This window comes from Calidris pugnax, unplaced genomic scaffold, assembly GCF_001431845.1.
Source record: "Calidris pugnax isolate Ruff unplaced genomic scaffold, ASM143184v1 scaffold103, whole genome shotgun sequence".
Taxonomy (NCBI): domain Eukaryota; kingdom Metazoa; phylum Chordata; class Aves; order Charadriiformes; family Scolopacidae; genus Calidris; species Calidris pugnax.
The window spans coordinates 4,566,226-4,583,021 of NW_015090990.1; the positions used below are offsets into that span (position 1 = coordinate 4,566,226).

Consider the following 16,796-nt stretch of genomic DNA (forward strand, 5'->3'; position numbering starts at 1 on the left):
AAACAATGCAGTGATCATGCAATTTATTGAAAATAAACACTAAAAATACTTAGGCAAGCAACCTTTTTAATTTAATAGAGACTGGGATTCATAAGGTTGCATAAAATAGCTGTTTCAGTACCACAGGGGTGTTTAAATGCCTTGCTGCCTATGAATTGTTTATAATTTCTTTCTGGTAATTTTCCTTTGGATCAGATTGTGATGCTTCTTCTGAATGGTGATAGTGCTTGTTGAGGAGTGGTCATGCAAGCAAAATTTGATAACCTCGATATGTCACTTCATCTGCCGTTTTTCTTTTGTTAATGCAAAGCTGGTTGCATAATATCTAATTTCTCCTTTAGCTGACCACAGATGAAAACAAAATCTATAATGGCAGCGCTAGGTTTTATAAAAAACGTAAGTGAGGAGTTGAAGGATGTGGCTTGTTCTGTTTGGATGATGCAGGATTGCTTTAAGCAGTAAGCTTACTGTTTTCAGATGGCATTAGCAGCATCAGTGATATAGCTGTGTCAGCCTCCTTGACTACTGGATGTCTGTATTCGCACGGAGGAAACTATATTTAAGATCTGATATCTTGAGGGTAATGACTCCAGCACTTACTGATGGACAGAATGGCTGTTAATGCTTTCTTCACTAGCCCAGAAGATTTTGAGAGATAGATGGGTCTGTGATGTACTTTTCTAAGACAGGAAATGCAATTTTTGGGGGTCTCTGGAAATAGTAAGGTCATGCAGCTCGGAACCGGTGAGACATTACAGTCTTTAAGTCATCAGGTATGACCTCATAGTTTATACTAATATTTCTAACACAAGGCTTTGTTTTACATTTTTAGGTCATTTGCAATCTCTTTGTCTGTGTAATTGCTTCATGTTGGATTTGCTACAGGATTTATAGGGTAGACTGTTTACATAAGCAGAACGATGTATATCTTTGAAATCTAATGTGGTGTTAATTGCTGTTTGAACAATGTAAGATTATTGCATATTTTCAACCTGGTTTTATTGTTAATATGATTTCTTTTAACTAATTCATTGTCAAAGGTTATACCTTTGCTGTAAAGGAAAATGACAAGATTGCATTGCATTTTTATTTTGCTTTAGCTTTACGTGGCACACAAAGCTATTCTGTGAATATGTGTGTTTGTCGTATGAAATGCAGTATAAAGCAACGTTTACCTACAGTGGCAGGTTATTTTAAACAACGTATCACATTGTGTAACAGGACCGAGCTATTCTGCAGACACAGATCTTACTTCATTTTGCAGTAGTAGATTTTTTTTTTTTGCTTCATTTCAAATCAGTTTTAAAAATAGCTTACTGAACATAACAGTGAAAGTTTAGCAAGATAACTCTGCCCTTTTTAATTATTACACTTAGTGATACATATTAATACTAGCAGGTTGTAAATGAGAAGATTAATAACAAATATTTAGAATGTTGTTTAAAACCAATTTAATTTTACTGAAGCATATCTTATCTTTTTTGTTTTTAATTGTTGCCAACTTTACTGCAAAGCTGATACTTTTGTATCTGGTATTGTATTAGGGTGATGGATAGGAAACTCAGAGTACATAGTTTATGGGTATTTCACATAGGAAGATAGTGGCCTAATTTCATGTATGGAGCACAAAATGGAATTGGAGATACTGTTATCATTTTAGGTGTTATAAACGCTAGATAATAACCATTGTTTCCCTTAAATACAGCATAGAGCAATTATATTTGAAATTTTAAGAGAAGTTTATTTTAAAAAAACTATATTCAGCTCCATCTTAAGAAATTCTAGATGTATTTGCAGAACATTTCCATGGCAACGTGTTTGGCCATGTGTTTTAAAAGCTCAGCTGAAGCCTGAAAGTAGTGTGCAATTTTTCTGTCTCTTGCTTTACCCTTGTGAAACAACAATTTTCACATATAATTGGACTGGAGATTGGCAGGGGTGAGCAGTATTTCCTGACCCCAAAGCACAGGATTAAGTGATCAAGATTTAAAAATATTTTCATATTTCCACTGAGAAATGTAAACATGTAAAACATGGAAATGATTTTGCATTTAGAACTGTATTCTGGTTTCATCCCCATATAATTTTGTTGGAAACGTATGTGTGTGGGAGACCACAGAAGACCAAACTTAAGAATGTGCAGCAAATTGCTTCAGTAAAAATGGCTGTCTTTTCATTTAATTAAAAACATATTTCTGAAAAATGTTGTATTACTTTTACTGGCCATAATTTATAGTTTCCCAGTCTACTTATCCAGCTTACATTCTTATTAATAATGGGGAAAGACTGCCCTGCTTTTAAGCTTGATTAGTTCTGGAATGATTTAACTATACCTTTCACTTGCTACAGGATCTTTTTAATCTGTTAGAATTTATTTTCAGTATTTTAATGTATTAGTCACAATGAGTACATTCTGTTTCTTGGCATTGGAATGAAATTCCTGAAAGTATTGGTTTCATGGTATTTTGGTGCTTTGCAGGGTTTTTATGGACATTTTAATAGGACCAACCCTCCCCCCAGCTTCTTTCTTTCCCTTATTCAAGTATAATTTAAAATCCTGACCTGCCTGTATTTTGAAGTTGTTCCTGAACTCTCCTTTGCTCATTTAAAATAATTAGATCTCCATGGAATTTTGCGTAACTGGAAGCTGTAGCAGTATGCCATGTGCTTGTGCTGGACTTTTTGTTTCATCATTTGTGTTAATTCTGCAAACTGCGTTCTCTGGGTGTTTTTGAAATGTAACACTGATGATAAACTACAAATAGTCCAATAGACATCTGTTGAGGCCTGTTTTGGATAGAAACTGTATCTACAGAGGAAAATAAATTGGTGAAGAATGTTTGCTTGAGGAAGTGTATGTTTAGGTCATTCCATTTGGAAACAGTGGCATTACTGACTATTGCAAGTGGGTTCAAATATGTTTTTTTCACTCAAAGGACATGGTCCCGTTATAGGTCCTTCTTCATTTGGAGGGACTAGAGAATAGTACCCCAAAGGCATATATTAAAGAGGTGAAGTTCTTTTGTAGGAGAAAGAATTGCAGCAAGGTAGAGATACACACGTGAGAGTAGGGACTTGGAATGATCTGAAAATTTAAAACTACAAACTATTTTGCTTGTTTAACACCCACAGTCTTCCCCACAGCCCCTTGCCACCCAAAAAAGAAAGATTTAAAATATACTTGCTGATATTTGGACATATTACAAAAACTTGCAGTAACTGAATCCTGTGGCAGTGTATGGTATCAACTTAACAAGTAGGGTTTTTATGCCTTCTTTAAAACTATACCATCCCTCTTCAAAAGAGGTTGATTGCAACTGTCAGTTTTTGAAGAATACCGTGCAAAGAAGGATCTCTCTCACTGAAGAATTCTTTCCCCTTGACTGTGTGTAATGAATACGCAACCATGAGTATGTGTTTTCCTATCTTTAAGTATTCCTGTTTGCAGAATTTGATGATAAAGATCTTATAAGGAAACAAAGCTCTGTATGGGTATTTTAGGAACTGTGTTAAGTAGCAACATGTGCAGGAAGCCCAATATTTGTGTCATTTTCCAATTCTAAACATGAATGCTCACACTCTTGCACATACTCGGGTGTGTAGTACTTTTACTTATTACTGATTGCCATTCTGATTCCATGCTACTAACTTTTTTCATAAGTTATAGTGCCAGTTTTTACGGAAATGGCAATGCTGGCACAAACAGGAGATTGTGGCCAAATATTCACAAATGGCAATACAACACTAACAGCAAAAGTGCTTTGAGTGAGTTGAAGGAATTCAAGTCCTTTTGTCCTACATTAGTCTCTCTCCCAAGAGATCATCCTATTCTCTGGTCAGATTCTCCTCGTTTAGTACTTTAATTCATATACCAAGTCATTGGGCCTAATAACCTGAATTAGGGAAGGCTTAGTATAAACATATCAGAAAGGTCTAAAACATAAAGTAACATAGCATAAATATGTAACAGCTAACTGCAGGGTCACAGAATGTATAGCTAAATGACTAGTATTCCAAGAATGCGCTATTCCATTTATTTTTCCAAGAATACTGCCACGTGATCATTGTGAATAAAGACTATTTGAAGGAGTTTTGCAGGGATGCAGTATGAAAATTTGAATAAATCACAACAATAATCCCACAGTAATCTGTTAAAAAAAAATTAAAATAGATTCAGTCCCAACCAATTCCTGCAGAAGTGGGACCACCTAAGTGGGAGCAGTAAGGAAGGTGACCATGTTAATGCAGTAAATGCATTACTTAGAGTGGCGTTTTGGAGAGAAGCAGCAATCTCAACTGTGGTTCATTTTCTCTCACTTTTTTGTAGTGAACCTCATAAATAATATGACTTGTTCATATTGTTTCTTGTTTCCTTGCAAAACTATATTTATTTTGCCTTAACTTTTCAGTAAAAGTTATTAATAAAAAAACCCATGAGCACGAGTGCGGTTACACTACTGTGATCAGGGTCTTTGGTCTCATGATAGTTTCTTTTATGAGAAGCTAAGTCTAAGTAGAAGCTGATCCATAATTCTGGTAAATTCCGATAGATTGCTTAATTAGTAAAATCAATATGAACTACAGATTAAGCTACATAATGCTTTCCATTGTGCCGTACTCATTTCAGTGTAACCCTAAAAGGGAGACCATTGCTTTCCTGAATTGTTTAAAAAACGTAAATAGCAGTAAGTGATTACAAGATGTGACTGGTGATGAGGTGGGGAAATACTGCTATTTCCATTTTATTGAGGGGATCAAGTTTTTTCTTATGTTTAAGTGATACTTCTCACATTTTAATTTGTGCGCATTTCTTCTTGCCCTTCTTAAAGAGTCTGGCTAAGCCTTTGCTACTTCCCACCAATCAGGTATTTGTATGCTCTGAGAAGACCCCTCTGAGCCTTCTCCAGGCTGAAACAGTCCCAGCACTCTCAGCTTCTCCTTCTGTGACCTTTGTGGCCCTTTGCTGGACTTGCTGCAGTATATCCATGTCTCTCTTCTAAGAAGGGAGCCTAGAACTGAACAGAGCACTCTAGTTATGTCTCAACAAGGCTGAGTAGAAGGGCAGAATCACATTATCTAGGAAGGAAATTCAGATTCTCTATTAACTAGTCAAATAAATATGGGAAACTTTGGATGGGAATCATTGAAAAATGAGGACTGAATGCATTGAAAATTATAAATAGTAATGTTTGTTGGTAATCTTATGGAGAAGAAAAGCTTTGAAAATAGCTTTGCTTAAGTCATAGCAGTTGTTTTAGTGATGAAACCTCCTGTTGTTTTGGGATGTCTTATATGGAATCTGTCTTCCAATGCCATTGATATTAGCAGAGAATAACTCCTAAAGGGAAAGATTAAGCTTTAATATTTTGAGCTAAGCAAATTTTGAAGTAACTGAATAAAAAGATATAATCCAGTATGGTATCACTAATATTAATAATAATAATAAAAAGGTAAACTATGGGGAACATGAATTCCAGGGATTCAGAAGTTGTGTTTTCAGTCAACTTGCCAAAAAAAGATTTGTTAATTTCTAGTGGAAACTCAGAGTTTGCACAGAGCTCTCAACTGTTCTCAACTGATGTAGCAACCATCAACTGATACAAAATATTCATTGAATATTGGTGCATGGAATAAAAATGTAAAACAGGCATTAAGTCACATGATGGAATGTTGAGGTATTGTAAAAATTTTCTCATTTTTGAAATAGCTTCTCTCTTTTCCCTCAGGCTGCTTAAAGAAAACAAAAATGTATATAGGAGCCTTCAGCGATTCAAGATTCATCTATTTCTTTCCTGATAACATAATGAGTTCACTTGCTTAAATTCTTTTTATTAAAGATTTTATGCAGGCACACAGAGTCATTAAAAGACGTGCAAGAAATCATACCCATATGGTTTGCATCTACATTTAATGCAATTAAAACTATTCTAACAAAAGCAGTATCAGTTTTATGTCTCAATCCTGCAATTAAAATTTGCCAGGAAAAGCAGTGTCAATTTTATGCCTGAATCCTGCAAGTGGAAGAGGAGAGAAATACTTTGTCCTTGCATTAGTAAGGGGAGCTGCAGCTGAGCAATTCCTTTCAGGTGTGGAGATAGGAATTTGCATGGTGGAGACCTGATGTCAAGCTTATTAGATGAGAGTGCTTTTAGGGGGTTTATGTCTGAAAGTTAGCCATGCAGGTCAGTTATACAAGCTGATGCCACTCTTTAGTTCAATTTTTAATTATTTAAGTGTTTAGTTTCTATTTTCCTGCTAGGGTTATCTGCAATACTTTAAAATTGGAAAAAAAAAAAATTAGAAATCAGACTTCTCTTTTCCCCTTTTTTCTCCCTGTTGTTTGTCTAACTTTTCTAGTCCTGTTCCAGGAATAAATTTTGATAAATATAAGATTTTAGACTTCATGTGGGTATGTGTGTCTTAAACAGCAGTTGTGCATATCACAACTTTAAATTTAGGCAGCTCTTAGTACATAAGAAGGTTGGAGGTTGGCTTGTGTTACCTCAACGTTGACTGCCATGTAAAGGTTTTTAATGGAGTACACTGAATAATCATTAGAAAAATCTAATACATATAGAAAATGCGAAATGATAGTTTTGTAACAATGACAGCAATATAGTGATTTCTTATGGCATTGTATGTTCTGCTGATGATTATTCCTAGGTGCTTAGCTTCCACATGGCAAGTCTCAGCCTAGTTCTGTGAGTGCTGCTAAGGATGAAGCTCAGTCTCTGGTAACTGTGACGGGATCTTACCTTTAGAATATCAGTTCAGGTACTTGTTCTAACACATGTCAAAAATATGACTTCTTAGACCACCTGGGCACAGGATTTAATGGAGATGGCTGGATATTGCCAATAAAGTTTACCTAATGTGTGAAATTTTAAACATATGAAAATGAAAACCTGTCTTGGCATTCTTCTTTTGTTACGGAAGGAACTGATGACCGCTTTCTCCAGGACCTTGATGCCTTCTTGCCTTCACCAGACTTGTCCCCTCTGCTAGATCTCAGTGTACTGTCACCAGTCCTTCTGTGCGTAGTCAGGAGTGCATTCCTCATTACTGCTAGTGAGTGTCTTGCAGTGACTCACTGGGCTTGGTTACTGCCCAGTCTGCCTTCTGCTCTCCTCCTCCTCCTCTTTCTTGAGTGGTTTTCTATTTTGTAGGGTGCAGACGTGCTGAAATTTCTCAGCCATCTAACTTCTAATGCAAAGATGCATATTTGCTGCGGATGTCAGTGAGAGATGTAATCTGTGCTGTCAGAAGTAGTTACTAGCACTGCCTTATGTCCTGAACATCTACAGTAGCAGCAACCTCAGCACAGAGATCTGAGATGTGCTCTGGGTCCTTTTCTTGCCTGCTTCAACAGATATGAAGTGTTAAATTGTTTCCTTTTTAGTATCCTTTGCAATTGCTGAGACAGGGATTAAATTTACATTTTTAGCAACGTCTGTATCATCAGCTATAAACAAATTTCCCTGGTAATCGCTTAGACTTTATTTCCCTCATGGGCCTCTTTTTATGTCCATAAAAATGTCATTATCAATTTCTAGTTTAATTTTCTTTTAATTTTCCTGTCTTTGCTTGGCTACACTGTACACACCTGTAGAACTCTAATTTAATATAAGAATGTAAAGAATAGCACCTTTGTCTTTCACTATGCACAGCTTAAAATCTCTTCAAGGGAACTGGAGAGTCTTTTACTTCGGCTCTTTGGCTTTGGACACTTTTGGCACTTGCTTTTATGCAGAGCTGGGCAGCGGGGATCCTATAAAATAAATTGGTTAAGCCCTGGAGCTGATGCTGTTCCCGTAATAGATGCTCCTGCCTTCCCAGCATGTTCATCACCATATATCTTTCTCTCTTGGTTTACAGTTTACGGATTTGGCATATACAGTGATATACGCTGGTGTAGCAGACAATTATGGGCCAACACTGCTTTTCTCAGAAAACAGCAGGGAGTTACATTATTTCTAAGACAAAGAGCACCCCATGCTTAGTAACCCTCTCTTTGGGAGATTGTGTTAATGAAGACAGGGTTTTCTCTGCTTCATCAGGTTCCTAGTGCGGTTCTGCTCAGTTTGAATTTATGTGTATTTGTACTTTCCAATTCTTGTCAGAGGACCTTTCAATCAATCTCAGTACGGAACTGCAGATCTCCTTCAGATGCCTCGGTTGCCATATCTTTCCCTGGAACATAGGAATATAAAAATGGTTGTGCTGAGCCAAACTAAAGATACTAGCTCAGTGTCTTGTCTCTCTGATACAGCTCAAAACCCTAGGGAAATGTGCAATAGTGGGGCAGGTGCAGCATGGTAGATGTCCTGGGTACTGTCTGAGAACCTCAGAGTTCATGGATCCAGGACTTTCTGTTCCGGAAATGGTGTTTTTGGATTTGGTACCTTGGATAGATTGCTCTTGCCTGAACATATCCACACATTTCTTGAACTCAAATAAACTTCTAGTATCCATCAGGGTTCCATAGCTTGCCAATATGCTGCATGAAGAACTATGTCTTTTTGCTTGTATTGAACCTGGCTCCAGCTGTTTTAATTTAATACCGGTTGTCCTCAGTACTATGCTGGGAAAGACAGTGAACGGTAATTTCCATATTCAGCCTCTGAATACCCATCATGTTTTTATAAAAGACTTCTAATATATCTACCTGGTACAGTGGGTATTCTTGTTCTCTGCCTCTGAATCTTTTCCATTTCAGCTTTATCCTTTTTGGCAAGTGGGAACTAATTACACTTGATTTGTAACCTGCAGATAAACTTAAGATGTGTACAGTGGGAATAAGGATATCCTTGTTTTGGTCTCTCTGCATTTTCAAGTTGTAGTGTTCTGTTTCCTTTTTTTTCCTCACAGCTACTGAACTTTGATACAATGTTTTCATGGACTTTTTAACCAAATCTCCAAGACCCCACTGCTAAGTGATGGTGTTCAGAAAATTTCACTCTATATGTGAAACTAGAATTGTTTTTCCCTCTTGTGCATCAGTTTGCAAGTCTCCTGCTGATTTTCATCCAACTTCTTATCATTCTTAACCCACTTAGTGTGGTAAGGGCCTTCTGCAGCTCTTCATGTTCAAGCTTTATCTTTATGAATCTGATTAGGAAATTAGCTGTTGTTAGCAAACTTTGTCGCCTTGCACATCCAAATAATCTATACATTTGTACCAGTGCAGATCTCACTGGAATTCCAGTGATGACTTCTGCACTGGTGACCTCCCTCTGCCAAAAGAAATTACAATTTCCCTGTGGCTTCTGTTTTCTAGAGGACCAGTTGTTTTCCAGTATATCGCACTTACTCGTATGCCCTATAACTTTATTCTTTATAAGTAGCTGTTTCTCTAAATCTACTCATTACCAGCAACAGGCTTACTGGTTGATTGTTTATAAACACTGTTTGGAAATCTTTTTAGAAGTTACCACCATATGTACGGTCTTCCAGTTCAAAGGTACTAAAGGTGAGTTCAGTTAATCCCGTTCAAAGGTACCAGAAGTGATTTCAAGCAAGGATGTTACACACTACATTCAGTGTCTCACCTGTAGAATTTGGGATTATAAACTGGGTTATGTTGACTAAAATATCTTGAGAGTAATTATGTTGGAAAGATAAGCAAATTTAATACCTCTTTACTTCTAGGCTGACTGGATCTCCATAGAAATGTAATGCTGCATATCAGTAACAGGAAAACTGAGGAAACAGGAACACTTAGGAAGCGTTTAAAACACAAGACGGACAAATACGAGATAATAATGTCACATAGAATTTCCATTTTTTCATGGACAGATTAAAAAAGTCATCACACCTTCGCTAATCTTTTATCATTCTTTGGCATGAGCAGTAGTTTTGTGATTCAGGGTGTTGAAAAATGAACAAGAATGAGAATAATGAATAAAATTTTCAAGGGAATAATATTAGTATATCCATTAGTATTAATGGAACTATGCATAGGATTTATTGACTTGATCTTTATGCTATTGAAAAGGAGACATTTCTTATCTTTTACTTACTAATTAAATGTCACTTGCTACTTCCCCCCTCCCTTATTATTTTTTTAGTAGATTAATAATAAGCGGGCATAGACAGAGTGCTAGTTAAGCTAATCTGGCTGCTGCAGTGATTGTGAGGTGAATGGGCAGGCCTCCTGACTGCCCTGTGTAAATCAGATCTACTGCTGAAGGGAGAAGTGGAGACACTTGCTTTTTCTGGTTATCTCTTCTTTTTTTCCCCGCTATAATGTGAGATGTACAGGGAGATGCAGATTCAGTCTTTAGTTGTCTTATAAAAGCTTTGGACCTTTTTTGTTTGAAGGATAGACAAAGGTTCAAGGAAGATTTCAGTTCTGTTCTTCTGACTTCCTGTTATTACTTCTAGTCTCTTGTTGACTTTCTCTATGCTCTGTCCCAGTTTAAAATATGCTCATTCTCTTTCTGAGCAGAAGAAAGCTCTTATGATGTGCACATTTTAAAGTGTTCTGTTGCATTCCATGGCAATCCTAGAGTTTAAAATAGTAATTATCTGGATTCTTATCTTGCTCCCATCCTACTGCGTTCCCATTGACTACACAGGAGTTGTGGAAGATGCAGGTTAATGTAGGATTTCACATACCTTTTGGGAAGTGAAATCTTTGTTTGTGATGATCCAGTCTACTGAGAATTACACCACTTGGACATGGATTTGTAATCTCAATGGATTAAAACCTACTTCCTTGAGTTTTGAATTCTGTCATATTTACATCAGGAGATGAAATTATGCTAAAGTATAAATGTCTCAAAAGTAAATAAAATTATTACACAATACTCAGTTCTTTTATAAGTCTTGATATCCCTTTGTTTTTTAAGTGAGCTTATTTGTGACTTTAATAGCATATCAAAGTGACGGGGAAGGAGTGAATTTCAATGAACTATTTTTTTTTCTTTTTCCTTTTCACGCAGATCAAATCCTAGAGGTTTATTGTGTTAGCTGAAATCTGTGGTTCCCATATATAGCAGACCTGATTGCACCCTTATTTTGGGGGTCAAAAGCCCAGTGTAACTTTCTGGCACAGATATGGTTTAGATTGTGTTAGCTGGACTTGTTCTCTTTACAGTCATTTAGAGTCCTTTCAAGCCTTCAGAAATCTTCTGCTTGAAAACAGTCCTTGGTAAAGTTAAGTATCAGACATGCTAGCTTGTGACGCTGGGCTTGGAAAAGAATAAGTAGGCTTAAAATAACAAAACAAGCTCCTTAAAAACCCCCAAACACTCCCTCCCCTAGAACCCAGGCATCTGTGCATCCAAGGATGCAGAAGAAGACTTAACCAGTGATGTTATTTACTCTCTTGTGTACTATATCTAGAGAAGAATTAAGTAATTAGTATGCTATTCTGGCAAATGATCCATAAATACGATTTAAATTCCTGAGAGAATAGGGCTCACATTAGTCCAGTTCTACATTACAAAAGATTTATTAGCGTATGTTGGCATGAATTTGTAAGATAGTTACAGACTGTACAAGTATGAAATACCTCAACCAATACTGCTTATATGGACTTGGCATGCAATATAAGCTTCAGTGGATTACATCTTTTCCTAGTATAGCTGCCATAGCAAATCACTATTATCAACTAGCATTTTAAATCACCATGTAATTTTGTTAAAACAACTAGTGTCTGTCAGAGAGAGTATATGTAACAGCTTCAGATAACAGAATTTTCAGGATATATGAAAGAGCAACAATCAAGATGGTACTGTTTCCTTTCTCATGTTATTTTTGATTGCTTTATTGGTGCTTTTTTATCTCTGTGCTTTGCGATGCTTTTTCATGCCTTTATATTAACCAATCAAGTGGATTACATTTCTTTTGGTATTCTCTATTCTTTCCTTCTTCCCTTAAATTACATCTGCCTCCGGTTCAGTCTCCTTTCTGTGTCTCTTCCTTTTTTCCTTCAGGTGCAAAACTCCCCATCTCCTTTATTATCTGGTCTTCCTTTTATTTTCTTGATGTTTCTACAATGTTACTGGTCTCAAATAACTTGGAGATTGTCCTTTTACCTCCTCCTGTTCCCTTCTGCCCCCAGAGCTTTGTTCCCTTGTTTATTAACACTGCCTCATCTGCAGTCCTTCCTGTGGAGGCTGTTACCTCTGACAATATCTGCTCTGAATTTGGGTCAATAGAAGTTGGTACTTCTGTGCTCTTTTCTTAAGCTCTGTCTGCTCCTAGCTCTTTCTTTTTCTCTCTTTCTCTCTTTCTCTCTTTCTCTCTTTCTCTCTTTCTCTCTTTCTCTCTTTCTCTCTTTCTCTCTTTCTCTCTTTCTCTCTTTCTCTCTTTTTTTTTTTCTTCTTTTTCTTAACAATAGCATTGCTTGAGTGGGTCTTCTGTAAGCACTATGTTCTCTGAATTCCTTTTCTATTTGACCCTTTCCAACATTTTTATTTTCTCTCTTTTCAAGAATGGACTTTGTAAAACTTCTGTGTCCGTGGTTTGGGCTGGGCTGGCCACTAAAATGAATGACAGATGCTCTCCAACTTCTTTCCCAAGTGAGAGAAGAATGAGAAAGAGAGAGACTTATGACTTGAAAAGAAACTGAACTACTTTAGTGAAATATTAATAATAAAAAGACAAGATAAAATTATTAATAAAAAAAGAAAATATATACAATGTATACAAAACCATATCAAGCTCCTAGGATGACAGTCACATCACTGGCAGGCACTGGGAAAGTCCCAGTCTGGACTCAGTGACAGATGGGGACTGAACACAAGAACTGGATTCAGGAATGCATGGAATCAAAGGCAGGTGAACAGAGTCCTCCTTGGACAACTTCTTTCCCAAGTGAGAGAAGAATGAGAAAGAGAGAGACTTATGACTTGAAAAGAAACTGAACTACTTTAGTGAAATATTAATAATAAAAAGACAAGATAAAATTATTAATAAAAAAAGAAAATATATACAATGTATACAAAACCATATCAAGCTCCTAGGATGACAGTCACATCACTGGCAGGCACTGGGAAAGTCCCAGTCTGGACTCAGTGACAGATGGGGACTGAACACAAGAACTGGATTCAGGAATGCATGGAATCAAAGGCAGGTGAACAGAGTCCTCCTTGGACTCTGGCCATTGAAGAAAGAGGCTGACCTCTTTGATCCCTCAGCTTTTATACTGAGCATGATGCAGATGGGATGGAATACCCTGTTACTCAGTTTTGGTTCACCCATCCTATACGCTCCTCCCAGCAGGTGCAATCCCTCTATGCTCTTCCACTTCTGGCCCTCCAACTTGGTTGACAAGATAAAATTATTAATAAAAAAAGAAAATATATACAATGTATACAAAACCATATCAAGCTCCTAGGATGACAGTCACATCACTGGCAGGCACTGGGAAAGTCCCAGTCTGGACTCAGTGACAGATGGGGACTGAACACAAGAACTGGATTCAGGAATGCATGGAATCAAAGGCAGGTGAACAGAGTCCTCCTTGGACTCTGGCCATTGAAGAAAGAGGCTGACCTCTTTGATCCCTCAGCTTTTATACTGAGCATGATGCAGATGGGATGGAATACCCTGTTACTCAGTTTTGGTTCACCCATCCTATACGCTCCTCCCAGCAGGTGCAATCCCTCTATGCTCTTCCACTTCTGGCCCTCCAACTTGGTTCATAAAAAAGTGAACTGACTTTGTTGTTATAGCAGTACGTATAAGCAAGAGCCTCTCTGCATACCATGCCTTTGGTGTTAACTATAAATATCAGATCTTACCAGCTAGAAGCAGATACTGTCTGGAAAATATGCCATTAATTTCAGAAAGTTAGAAGACGCTTAACTGAAAAGCAAAAATACTGAAAAGGAAATTGGTTCTGTTTTATCTCAAACCAGGACACTTCTGTTTTGTTGATCTTTGTTGACTTCTTTCCTGCTCTTATTTCCATTATTCCTCTGTAATTTCTTATCCTCTATAAGCTTATCAGTTCTTTTTAGGCTCTATTTTTTTGTTCCTCTCATATGCTTCCAAACCCTTTTGACTATTCATGGTCCTGGCTGACTCCCAGTACCCACTTTCTCAGTTCCTAATGCCATCTGCCATGCTTCTGAGATACTGCTGACTATTTCTGATGAAAATCTCTTGTTTCTGCTGACTTTCTGTATTTCTTAATCTCTGGGATTTTTATCATCTGTTATGAGTATCTTTGCTTGCACTTTTGCCTGTTCTGTATTTTTTGTTGATTTTATACCCTTCCATTCAGTTTATCTATTCCCCCTTCTCTCCATGTGAACTTGTTAAAACTAACAAACCAAATAAGGTCAAAATTCAAGCTTCCTATATATTTACTAAAACAAACGTCAAGATTTTGTTTTGTAGTCTTTGAACCTGTTCCAATGAACCTGTCCCTGTCCACCTTCTGACCTACTGCTGGTTTTTTGTTTATTTTTAATTTCCGTTTCTCTTCTTGCCATACACAAAAAATATGTTCAGGTCTCTTCATATTAAAAAAAACTAACACAAAAGAATCCTCAACTTCAGAAGTTTGTATTCACCAGACTAATGTCCTGTCCCTAGACCTCCTTCATCTCCGTGCCCCCTTAGTATGCTTTGTACAATTGTCTTCATTTCTCATCTTCTTATGCCTTTCTAGAACTGCTCACTTCTGGTTTCTGTCTTTTGCACTGAAATTTATCTCACTAATGTTCCACTTGATTTCTTCCTGGAGGAATTCCAGGCTAGTCCTTTATTCTCCTCCACTCCATCTGTTATCGCTCTGCAATGCTGTGTTATAGTCTTCACTAAATTTTGTTGCTCTTAGACATTTGTCATTTTGTCCTTGTTGATTCCCTCTCTTTTCAGACTCAGTTTCTTGTTGGGTGGGTCTTCCTGTCCCCCTACTCTTTCTGTCTGTAGGTGTGTGTTTAGATCTCTCAGGAATTCATCCTTAGCCTTTCCATCCTCCTCTGCACCTTACTTCAGATAACGTAGCCATAAGCCATAATTTTTATGAAGGCATCACAACTTTATTTTTTAGTGGTCTTCCCCCACTCAACTTAAACTCTACCTATCTCAGAAAATTTTCTTGGTCTTCAGCAGTCACCTAAACATAATAATATCAGAAACAATTCCTGGGTTTTCTTTTCTTTCCTGATGTGTTCTTCTTCCTCAATGCAGCTCTGAGTTCTGACAGTTCCTGTTTGTCCACGTAGCTGTAAATCAGATTGAAGGCCTGCTCATGTCATCACCGTGATTTACGATCTCATCTGCCTGTCTGACGTTAATCCTTACAGCTTTGCTTCACTTGATTACTGGTGTTAATATCGTCTTTGCTTATCACTCTGCCCACATCACTTAAAGTCGATTTACTCGTCTTCTCAAATACAAACTTGTACTTTCTTTTAAAAGCTTTACAACTTGTCTTCTCCTTTCCCTTCCAAGAGAGAGATTTTACCACAAAGTTGAATTTTATGTTTGCTGGACTGGCATATCAGTTTTGGTTTCCCAATTGCTATGCACCTTACAGTCATTAGTGCACTTTCTCTTACTGTGCCCAATCTTTGTTGAAGCTCCTCCCCAAAACTCCTTCTGTAGCCTGTAAAGTTAAGTATAACCTGTTAATGATTGGGCTGGTGTGTCAGTTGTACATTTTATTGTACTTAGGTTGCCAAGTATTCTTAACCTGAGGCTATTTATTATTTGTATACCGACAAGCTATAACATGTCTTCTAAATTCAGACTACTAAAATAGTTATAGGTAATTTGTTTGAATTATTGACTATCACATCACACATATATTTGCAGTGTACATGTCAGTGGAGCCCACAAACACTGTTTTTCTTTCTCTGCACATGCATACACATACCTGTTTAAGAACAATCCTATTTAAAGAAAAGGTATGTTGAATTTGCAGCTATAAGGAAGGATACTTATAAGATTAAATACAGGTCAGCAAATTATTATTATTTGCTTAGTACCTACATTGAGATTATGCCAAGAAGAGGAGCCTATTGTTCTAAGCCTGGTACAAACTTGTAATAAATGGAAGACGGATCCAAGTAGCTTATGACATAATGTTTAAATGATAAGACACTCCTTTTTTTGGTGTTCACCACAAAAAAATCCATTTTTTAATAGAAGGAGGTGGTGTTGTCTTGGCAAGGAAGGGTATGAAGAGCATCTGCTGGATATTATTTTTCATCATTGTGTTGGTAATTGTTTTCACTTTAGAACAGTATAATGAAATAGAAGTAATGGTATGTAATTAAAAAATGTCGTTACTTGTGTTGTGCCAGTAAAACTTGGTATCTCGTAAATTTCTGCTGTTTTCTCAAAATATGGAATGCTGGGGATGTTTAGATCAAGGAGATGGAGTTTGAAAGGTGAAATTTAATGTGATACTAGTTGTCTAGTAAATAAACAAAGAGGTAAGTACTATGCCTGTGAGAAGGGTTGGGAAAAAAAATGCTTTGGAAAATGTTTCCCTACCAGGACTGCAATCCTGACAGCCTTTCTAGCTACCACCACCAGAAAAACTTCCAAATTCCTAAAGTAGACAAAGGTTAGCTAATATTTTTCAAAGCTGTGATGGAGATCATTGTATCCTCGTTTGCTGTTCTCTAACAGCTGCATACGGGTCTATCAATTTAGTGGTATTATGAGAAAACTGACAATAAAAATAATAACGCTCTTTTCTAACAATAAAAAATCATTTCACATGGATTTTCACTGATAAAACATGTATAAATTGGTAATGCTGTGTTGGCATTTACTTGTCCAAAAATTATATTCTGTATTTTCAATATAAAGCATGCTGTTGAAGT

At 36.9% G+C, this 16,796-nt stretch overlaps 1 protein-coding gene across 5 annotated transcripts in view; it reads left to right on the forward strand.

The window, feature by feature from the left end:
- The first annotated feature begins 420 nt into the window (after positions 1-420).
- Positions 421-16,796, forward strand: part of SLC4A10 (solute carrier family 4, sodium bicarbonate transporter, member 10) — a 126,541-nt gene continuing 110,165 nt past the window's right edge. For 2 of the 5 annotated variants that reach the window (XM_014954465.1, XM_014954467.1), the window contains exon 1: positions 421-773. In XM_014954465.1, the coding sequence (XP_014809951.1) occupies positions 693-773 (81 nt within the window). In that variant the 5' untranslated portion in view covers positions 421-692. The remainder of the gene's footprint in view (positions 774-16,796) is intronic. The other 3 variants (XR_001413393.1, XM_014954468.1, XM_014954469.1) reach the window with 2 other exon arrangements.